This window comes from Brassica napus, chromosome A9 (genome assembly GCF_020379485.1).
Source record: "Brassica napus cultivar Da-Ae chromosome A9, Da-Ae, whole genome shotgun sequence".
Taxonomy (NCBI): domain Eukaryota; kingdom Viridiplantae; phylum Streptophyta; class Magnoliopsida; order Brassicales; family Brassicaceae; genus Brassica; species Brassica napus.
Genome location: NC_063442.1, coordinates 21,059,809 through 21,070,561, shown reverse-complemented (window position 1 = coordinate 21,070,561; position 10,753 = coordinate 21,059,809). Strand labels below are relative to the sequence as shown.

The following is a 10,753-nucleotide window of genomic DNA, read 5'->3' as shown; positions in this document are numbered from 1 at the left end:
TCACAGTGTTTCATAAATTATTGGTATAACATTTTCATATATATAAGTCCAATTAAATAATTAGACTTATATATGAAAACATTATACCAATAATTTATGAATAGATTATTTTATATTTATTTATATATTATATAAATTGATTATGAGATGTGGTTCTTACTTATTATTTATTACTAATAAATATCGGAAAATATTTAATACGTTAATATGAAATATATTAGGAAATCTATTGGAAAATCTATTTTGGTTAAGATTCGATTAAAGAAATCTATAATTTAAATTAGTAAAAAAACAAACATACTTAAATATATGTTCAATAAATATCCCAATGGTATGTCATTGTAAATAAGTGGCAAAACTAAGCGATAATCTAATTTTGTACTCCATTGTGCATTGATGCTACTTTTACAGCATTGAGCATTTGTACATAACATTCTTTTTGATAGATTAATAAATTTGAAATTTCATCAAAAAAATCTAATTTTGTACTACTTTTTAATAGATTAGATGGTAGAATCGTCAATACTTGTCAATGAAAATAACCCAAAAGATTTTGTTTGTCCTTTTCTATTTTCGAATTTTCTATCAACTTTGTAGCCACTGAATACAAAACTCTAATTCTAAAGCCAGTATGTACTAGAAACTCAGAAGCCAATCTGGTTAGATCACTGTACACCGTGAGAATATTTGAAACCTTTAAAATGGTTTACTTGCATTCTAAGTCTTGAAACCAAACAACTTGGAAAGGGAAACCTGAACTTCAGCTTTTTATGCAATATTTGAAACCTTCTATTTCAATTCAAGCAAACTGCAATTTCCTGGGTTTAAGACAAAGCAAATGTAGTTCTCTTCTTTTTGCTCTTCAAATCACAAAATCAATATTATTTTATTCTATTTTCTTTAGTATTCTCCTTCTTTCTTGGCTTGGGGTTCAATTGAAACTCACTAAGTTTTTTGTTTGACAGAAAAGCATATATAGCAGAGCAGGTTCCAGGACTTAACCAAGTACTTACCTCTCCTGTTTCTAAAGATTAAATCTCTATAGTCTCTGCATTTTAAGATCCTTTTTTTTTCCTTCGGACTTAAACATTGGATAAAAAAACTGTTATGGAGAAGAATACAAAGGTGACGCTTGCCAATGATGCTGAAGATGATAAGGTTCATGTAATTAGCTAGTTGATGTTTAGGTTTTATTTTTTTATCATAGTTTACGAATGTTTCTCCAATATAAGTATAACCATTTTCGTATGTACGCTTAGCAGCATCACACTAATAAAGAGCAGGATAGCATAATCCTAAACCCTAACTTTGAGGACGGCCTCAACAATTGGAATGGACGAGGGTGCAAGGCTGTCTTGCACGAGTCAATGGATGGAGGTAAAATCGTACCGCTCTCTGGACACGTTTTTGCAGCAGCAACAGAACGTAAAGCCGCATGGAACGGGATTCAACAGGAGATTTCAGGAAGATGCCAAAGGAAGCGTGTTTATGAAGTAACATCAGTCGTCCGAATATTTGGCAACAATGCCACGAGTGCAACTGTACAAGCGACTCTTTGGGTCTTAAACGCAAACCAACGCGAACAATACATAGCCATTGCTAAGTTGGTTTCTCATCTCCTCTAGTGTTAAAAAGAATCAATATCGTGTTTAAAATCAGTAAACTAATAGGATTCTGCTATGTCAATGAATCATGTTAGTGTGCAGGCGAGTAATAAAGATTGGGTAGAGTTGAAGGGCAAATTCTTAATACATGGTTCACCATCAAGGATAATACTATACCTTGAAGGTCCACCTCCAGGAACCGACATTCTTGTCAACACTTTAGATGTCAAACATGCTCGGCGAAACCGTCCATCTCCTCCACCATTCTACGAGGTCTGTGCCTTAACCATTAACAGTGCTTTAAAACTTGCGATAGCACGATTCGTGGTCTGGATCGTAAGTCAAATAAATGATGAAAGTAGGATGCATTTATACTATGATTGGTCTGGATCAAAAGCAAAATATGCAAGATATTTTGGTTTTGGATACAACAAGTAGTACTTAGGATGATCAAAACGAAACAAGGTTTTTTTTTTCTGCAGAAACTCTCACTGCTCAAAAATAATCAATAAAACGGGGATCATATATAATCCCTACAGAATGAGAAAGTGGGAAAATGGAAGTTTGCTTCTACGTCTAAGGACGGGGAACAAATATTTCCTTATGCGTAAAATATTAGTCACTGAAAATAATATACTAAAAGTCTACCTATAGTTGATTTGCACTTTAGAACATGATGGTGTTTATTTCTCTTTCCCCACTTCACGCTTTTTAACCCACCTAGTCTTCTGGTTATCTATCCATGGAGCCACGACCAGAGATAGCTTCTTACAGAACCTGCTTGAAATATTAGTTGGATTTCTCCACTAACATGTTTCTGTTTGTGGTGTATTATGCCAGAATCCCGGTTTTGGAATCAACATAGTTGAAAACAGTGAAGTAAGAGATGGGGAAACTCAACCATGGTTCACTCTAGGAAACTGCAAGTTGGGTGTTGGACAAGGCGCTCCTCGCACTTTGCCGCCAATGGCTAGAGAAACACTTGGTTCTCACAAACCTCTTGGCGGAAGCTACATCCTTGTGACCAATAGATCTCAGACTTGGATGGGTCCGGCTCAAATGATAACAGATAAAATCAAACTATTCTTGACATATCAAATCTCAGCATGGGTGAAGCTTAGTGTGGGAGCTAGTAGTGGTATAAATCCTCAAAATGTGAACATTGCACTCAGCGTCGACAACCAATGGGTGAATGGAGGACAAGTCGAGGTTAGCGTTGGTGAAACATGGCATGAACTCGGAGGATCCTTTAGGCTCGAGAAGCAGCCCCAAAACGTCATGGTTTATGTTCAAGGTCCTGCAGCTGGCATCGATCTGATGATTGCGGGACTGCAAATATTCCCTGTGGACCGTCGGGAACGTATCAGATGTCTCAAAAAACAAGTTGATGAGGTTCAAACTCTCTACAAATTTCATTAGAATATGCGGTTTAATAATAAGTTTCTGAGTTCAAGAATATTGTTTCATGGTAGGTACGTAAGCGCGACATTATCTTGAAATTCTCAGGACTTGATGAATCCTGCGATTTGTTTCCTTACATAGTGAAAGTGAAACAAACGCACAACAGTTTCCCGGTAGGAACGTGCATTAATAGAACAGACATAGACAACGAAGACTTTGTTGACTTCTTCATAAAAAACTTTAACTGGGCAGTGTTCGGAAACGAGCTGAAGTGGTACTGGACAGAGGCCGAACGTGGAAAGCTCAATTACCAAGACGCAGACGATATGTTGGATCTTTGTATCGGCAATAACATTAACGTTAGGGGACACTGCATTTTCTGGGAAGTTGAGTCCACCGTTCAGCCGTGGGTTCGTCAGCTGAACAAAACAGAGCTCATGAACGCGGTCCAGAAGCGTCTCACAGATATCTTAACCCGATACAAAGGTAAATTCAAGCACTACGACGTCAACAACGAGATGCTTCATGGTTCTTTCTATCAAGATAGGCTTGGCAAAGGTGTCAGAGCTTTGATGTTCAACATTGCACACAAGCTTGATCCATCTGCTTTGCTGTTTGTGAATGATTATCATGTCGAGGATGGTGATGACACACGTTCGTCCCCGGAGAAGTATAGCAGACTTGTTCTTGAACTGGAAGCGCAAGGAGCACCCATAGGAGGGATTGGGATCCAAGGACACATAGATAGTCCTGTTGGAGCCATTGTTTCCTCTGCTCTTGATAATCTCTCTGTTCTTGGCCATCCAATCTGGTTCACAGAGCTTGATGTGTCTTCCAGAAATGAGTTCGTTAGAGGAGAAGATCTTGAAGTCATGTTGTGGGAAGCATTTGCTCACCCTGCCGTTGAAGGTATAATTAACTTCAATTCCCATTTTTGATCGATTGTTAAAACCATTTGAGCTATCCCAATTCTCTCAAATACACAATTTTAAATTTTTATCATAAAAATAGATACCAAACACTAAAATGACCAAAATAGCGTTTTTTATTTTAAAATTTTTTACTTTTTTTTTAATTTTAAAAATTTGAAATCCTATCTCCAAAACCCCACTCCTAAACTCAAAACCCTAAACCCTAAATCCTAAACCCTAAACCTTAAACTCCACTCCTTAACTCTAAACCCTAGTGTTTAGATTAATTAACCTTAGAGCACCTCCAACCATTAGAAACTAGGTTGGATTCTAAAAAAAATAAAAAAATAAAAATTTTAATTAAATAGCTAAATTTTCTATTTTTTTTAATTCTAAAATGCTAAATACAAGACAAGTGGAAGGTTTAAAATTTAGAAGTGGTTCTAAAAACACTTGTTTTAGAATTTTTCTTCACACTCTCTCCTAGTGATGGGGGTTCTAATGAAAGAACCTATAATGGAGGTGGTTTTAAGGGTATAAATGTATAGTTACTTTTTTTTATAAAATATTTAAATCTATTTTGGTCATTTTTATTTTTAAGGTCTATATTCGTGACAAACTTTTTTAGATCTATAGTAGGAATTTTCTCTTTGAGTTATATTAATTAAACATATGCATATAAATTGTCTTAAATTTTAAATTTATAACTATGGCATCGAAGAACAAAATTTTAATTGAAATCTTATGATATTTTGGAGATACAAAGTACTTTTTATAGTGCTTGTTTTGTTTGACAAATATTATGTTATGTACACTTCATAATATTATGAACGAAATCGTTTTTTCCTACTAATTATTTCATCCCATAGCATCCTACGAAAATACCCACATTTTGTATATTATATGTAACGTTATAGCTATCTAACTTTGTGTTTCTCATCATTTTTTGTGGATATATGGTATAAAATTTACCTTTGGTTTTTATACTACATATAGCTGGGATTTCTAACAAAATGAACTTAAACGTTGAGATAAATATTTGCTTATAACAGGAATAATGTTATGGGGATTTTGGGAACTATCTATGAGTAGGGAGAATTCAAATTTAGTGGAGGGAGAAGGAGAAGTAAACGAAGCCGGTAAAAGATTTTTGGATGTGAAACAAGAATGGTTATCTCATGCCTATGGGATCATCAGTGATGAGTCAGAGTTCATATTCAGAGGTTATCATGGGACTTACGCCGTCGAAGTTTGTACTCCGGCTGGGATTGTTCTCAAAACGTTTGTCGTCGAAAAGGGAGAATCTCCACTTGTTCTCTCGATTGATCTATCATACTTGTGATATTTGTTTTACTTTTCTACTGTTTGTCTTATATATGAGTGGGGGTTTGTGCTTCGTGAACCATGTAACATATGTTAAAAAAAAGTTGTTATTGTTTTTGATTATTTGATAATATATGTTAAACAAGTACTGTTACGTTTTGCTTTAGGTCAAATTAGCTAATATTAACTAGGGGCATAAATCTCGTTAAGCCTAGTAGAACATAATATATGTTTAAGTCATCTAAAATTCAAACAAGAATGTAAATTCAAGATAAATAGGGAGAATGTTGACTTAAATTTGAAGTTATCTAAAACTTAAGTCATATAAGTTTTCTAAAAATAGAATTATTTATCTATTTATCTATAATAATAAAGTTGACTCTGCGTCTTATCAAGCAAGGAGATTTCCATTGTAGTCGCTTTCGTTAAAAATCCAAATATTATGGCTGAAAAGGTAACTGAAGCTAAAATCCTTTGTCTCTGATTTCCATTTTGACCAACCGTAAATTCAGTAGCCTTACATTCATATCGATTTCACTTTCTCAGACAGTCCACCCTCATCCCAGGTTCCATTTACGCAGATTGCCTAAACATCTTCACAAGGAGCAACCATAACTTCAGGCTAAAATTATCTAGAAGGAGATATTCAACCTGGTACGTCCGAAGGGTTTTAAAATCTCAATCAGTTACTGACACCCAAATTAATACACTAATTCACTGAGTTACTCAATAAATACTACAGGAACAAATAGGACCTGCATCGACTCTGTCAACTATGGAGAGCTAGAACTATGGTAGGAAAGTGTAGCACTAACCACCCACATTTTGGTGTGAATTAAAGGTATTGAATCTTTTTGAACGTTTGGTAGGATTTACGCTTCACACACAGCGACAACAGTGTCCTATATATTAAACACGAGAAAACCAGATATCTTATTTAGTATATTTGGTTAAATGGAAGCATAGCTATATCATCCTCGAACAGTAGATTAATTATAAATAACCCAGTGAAAACATGCTGTCAGATTGTTTTTTCGCATGTATAATATCATTTATCTCCTCATATTGGCATCTTAGATACCAACTTACATTTTGATCTGGTTACATTTTTTCAGAGGAAGTCCTTAGAGGTTATGATCTTATATATAAATGTATTTTGCTTCAGTGATACTCCCCAAAGTGAACCCACAAGGATATTTCAGTCAGTAGCTTTGATTGTGCCGAGCAGTCTTTATTTCATCTAACCCCAAGGTTGTTTAGCATGTCCAGAAGTTTTTCTTCGCAAGGCAATGTGAAGATATTAACAATTAAATAATTTTCTTTCTTTGTGATCGAGCAGGTTTGTGCTTTGGGAACTGTGTTGCGATTTCTTGGGTAGAAAAATGTATGGTGGATTCTGAAACTGTCAACGTTTGGTTAATATGTTATCCAGTGGATGACAGTGCGTAGTATATTTGGTTGGGAAGGTGATATTCAAATCCTCTAACTTGCTGTTAAATGATGATTTTCAGAAAATGTCGGACCTTGGGCTGGCAAGAGAAGGATCTCAGGGAGACAATACTCACGTCACAGCTGCAGTAAGTCTTTGATTACTTTCTTGAGTTAATTGTGCCATTAGTTATAGTGGTATGTATTTAGTTAGGTTTATTATGTTGTACATAGTTTTAGATGATGAAGTGTTCCAAAAAAAAGATGATGAATCGTTTAATATTTCTTCTTCTTCACATTTATTTTCGTTGAAAATATATAAATTTGGAACACATGGCTATACAGCTCCTAAATACGTGCAAACATGACATCTTCTGTTAAAGAGGGATCTCTAAAACTTCGGTATTGTGCTCAACCAGATCATAACCCGCCACCCGAACCAATGAGAGAAACAGAAACTAAGACTATTGGATTAGGTATGTAAAAGAGTATACTTCTAATAGTCAACGTTTCAGCATGATCGATTAATGGCTCCGCAATAACAATGCAGCTGCAAGAGCATGGATTTTTTTCAAAGAGCTTGGAGTTTGGCTAGACTTGCTGGTCTTTGTTTCAAAATAGAACACTAAAGAACGGTCCAAGATGAAGGCTATAGTGGAAAACTTAATGATGTTATCAGAGAATCAGAGAGTGAGATTTCTAGATGGCCATTAGTATGGAAAGTAGTGAGGTACTAAGCAAGAGTAGAGCCACATGACATGTGAAGGGGTTGAGTTATTGTTATAGTACAATTTTTGCGTTTTGAAGTTTTTTGCATGTTCCATACTACATATACATCAATTAAAATCAATTTTTCTGTTCATGCGATTAATTAGTCTGTCAAACATCAAATAACAAAGCTTAGTTTGCCAAAATTATAGAATAAAGGATAAGCGTATAAATTATAATACTTGAACATATTATTTTGTATTGCATATGTATTTTTTTTTTGTTATCCAAAAGAAACATGAACAAATGTACTCAGGTATGCCATGCATTTTATAATTCATACAGGCATTACATTTCCTCACCTCTCACACTTCCAACACTTTAAAGTCAAAAAAGGAGAGAAAAATAACTATGAAGTTGATGGCTCTTTAGCTTTATGTTTTCTTGAAAATTTAAACTTAAGTACAATGATCTTTATATATATTAAAATTATAAAAAAGGTTAGCTATTAGAATAAGTAAAGTAAATCAATTATAAATTAGTATTATATCACTTCAGTGTAACTAACAAAACAATTTCAAATTGATTAATCCAACTATTATGTTTAAAATCATTTATTTTAATTATGAACAAATTTTGAAGTATTTGATCATCAAATAATTGCTGTTTATTTTTTGTATCAACTTTTAAAAATGATTTACTATCTGTTCATCCATTATTTACTATGTTAGTAAATTTAAAATCTGAACACTATACTATCAGATACATATTAAAATAAAATAATGTTTATTTTTATAAATAGGAAAGATTGATATTAGATTTTCATAATGTCTAACCAACCCAAGATATTTTTAATCGCGGTAAATAAATATTTCTTTTCAAATGTTTAAATAAATAATATAAAAATAAAACAAAAAAGTAAAATATCAATAAATTCAATGACACACAAAATCGTAAAATTTTGCATTTTAACCTAATGCTTGCAGTTTAAAAATAATCTTCTACTTACTATCATAGTTAAAATAGAATAATATTAAAAATTACTATGTTTTCATAATTTTTGTAAAAATATGAGATATACTTATGATATCTATGAAAAAAAATGTAAATTGTATAATTTAAAGTTATAAGTGTACACTTTTGTTGAAAATTCTAACTTAAATTTAAGATATTTATATATTTTCTATTCATTTATATATCCGCCCGTAGGGCGGATTAACCCCTAGTATAGAATATTTAAGAGTTATCTTAATATATATGTTACCTAATGAGATTAGGAATTATCTTTTTTTTTGCCATTGATTGGGAATTATCTAATCTAATATAGGAAATGTCAAGTTGTGATATAATTTATGAGTTTTGATAGATTGAAGTTTTGAGTTATTTTCCTTAAACCAAATAAGAGAGATATTTTTGTACTTTCTCTGTTTCATTTTAATTGTCGTTTTAAATTTGAGTATACTGGCTAAGAAAATATATAATTTTGTATATTTACTAAATAAAAATATATTTACCAATACATCTAATCACATTTCAACCTTAAAATTTGGGTATATTGGCTAAGAAAATATTTAATTTTATATATTTACAAAATAAAAATATATTTACCAATATTTACTAAGCATTAGCGTATTACAAGGGATGGCATTTCAGAACAGTGAAGCTTCAGGTTCAGTTTATCTTTACGGTGTCGCCTTTTGGTGTGAAAGGATTCTTCGATTGGGTTTATACCCACTGGGTTCTGCTTCGTCTTGAGTATCTTGCTCCTCTCAGTTTCTCGCCAATGCTTGCATCGTCCCTCTTCCTTATTCAGATCCTAGATAGACTCATTCTCTGCCTAGGATGTTTCTGGATCCAGTTCCAGAAAATCAATCCGGTTCCTACAAAATCATTCTCCGATCTAGAATCCGACTGCTTCCTTCCAATGGTACTTGTTCAGGTTCCCATGTGTAATGAAAAAGAGGTAAGCCAAAAACATTTAACTCTCGTATAAGAAATCCTTAGAGATTTATTTTATTTTATTTTGATAGGTTTATCATCATTCGATTGCGGCTGTGTATAACTTAGACTGGTCAAAAACAAAGATTTTGATTCAAATTCTTGATGATTCTGATTAGAGATGTTGTATTTGGTTCTGATATTTAGGGTAGTACCAGCCCATCAAAAAATTTAAAAGCCCTAACCCTAATGTTTAAACTGTAAACTATATTGGGCTCATTTAGGGTTGGATTAGAAAATAAATGGTTGAAAAAGGTTGGCCCCTATTAGTCAGTTGATTGTTTTTAAAGCTAAATGACGACGGTTTTGATTTTGATCTCAGCTTCTTCTTCGTTCTCATCGCGGACACTCGAGGAGTCGAGGGTTTCAATCACCCACAGATCACCATCGACGTTGACGATTTTGATCTCAGCTTTTTTCTTCGATCTCGTCGACGAGGGTTTCAACATCTCAGCTTCTTTCTTCGATCTCGTTGACGACACCGTGGGTTTTAACATCTCAGCTTCTTTCTTCGATCTTGTTGACGACACCGTGGGTTTCAACATCTCAGCTTGTTTCTTCGATCTCATTGACGACACTCGTGGGTTTAAACATATCAACTTCTTTCTTCGATCTCGACACTCGATGATTTCAACATCTCAGGTTCTATTTGATTCGTATCTATCTTTTGGCTTTGGATTCGTTTCTGATAATTTGGTTTACAAATCATTGAAATCTGATAGAAGCTTTGTGTGATGCTTTAACGATTAGTGATGAACTGATGATTGTTTCTGATGATTGTTTCTGATGATTGTTGCAAAACCCATTATGTTCTCATGGAGGAAAGTTTATGATTGATTATCAATGATGGGTTTTATGTTAAGAGGCTGAAGCATTACTAATATGGAATTTCCCATTGGAGTTGATTGTTTGAAGACTCATTGATTCGTTTAGATTGTTAATCAATGATGTCTGCTTTTGGGTTTCGTTTAGAACCATAAGCATTACTGATGTCTTTCATGGAAATTTGGGTAGAAGTCTAGAATCATTGTAAGTTGTTAGATGGTAAAACTGAGACTGAGAGCATGTGTTGTCTTGTTTTTGTCTTTAATAATACTTTCAGCTGGTGAACTAATCTTGTCTTGTCTTTGTATTGAGTTTCAGCTACTGATACTATGGATCTCCCTTCACTCGAAACAATTGCTGCTATGGAGGCTGAGAATGAGTACATAGACGTGCAGATGGAAGGTGAAGAAGAACCTCATGAACAAACACAAAGTGTCACTCAGCCATTTCAACCGGTACGTAAAAAAGGTAGGGCTAAATGTTGGGAAGAATTTACACATGTAGGACTAGAGGCTGATGGAAAAGAAAGGGCTAGATGTAATCATTGTGGTTTTG

General features: G+C 33.8%; 1 protein-coding gene across 3 annotated transcripts; it reads left to right on the top strand.

Moving 5' to 3' along the window:
- The first annotated feature begins 910 nt into the window (after positions 1-910).
- Positions 911-5,387, top strand: LOC106381098 (endo-1,4-beta-xylanase 3). Of its 3 annotated transcripts, none has more exons than XM_013820959.3 (6): positions 911-1,158; positions 1,263-1,603; positions 1,700-1,877; positions 2,445-2,996; positions 3,077-3,914; positions 4,969-5,387. In XM_013820959.3, the coding sequence occupies exons 1-6, from the start codon at positions 1,108-1,110 to the stop codon at positions 5,256-5,258; spliced, it is 2,250 nt and encodes a 749-aa protein (XP_013676413.1). In that variant the 5' UTR covers positions 911-1,107; the 3' UTR covers positions 5,259-5,387. The 3 variants fall into 3 exon arrangements, with proteins under 3 accessions (XP_013676413.1, XP_013676412.1, XP_048596204.1); XM_013820958.3 differs by having other exon boundaries at positions 1,002-1,158; positions 1,260-1,603; XM_048740247.1 differs by having other exon boundaries at positions 1,004-1,164.
- Positions 5,388-10,753: the final 5,366 nt, after the last annotated feature.

Excerpts from the sequence above, each read along its gene's own strand:
- LOC106381098 (XM_048740247.1), top strand. The coding sequence starts at position 1,108 with ATGGAGAAGAATACAAAGGTGACGCTTGCCAATGATGCTGAAGATGAT. Across the intron at positions 1,878-2,444 it reads CTCCTCCACCATTCTACGAG|AATCCCGGTTTTGGAATCAA; the intron begins GTCTGTGCCTTA and ends GTATTATGCCAG. Across the intron at positions 2,997-3,076 it reads TCAAAAAACAAGTTGATGAG|GTACGTAAGCGCGACATTAT; the intron begins GTTCAAACTCTC and ends GTTTCATGGTAG.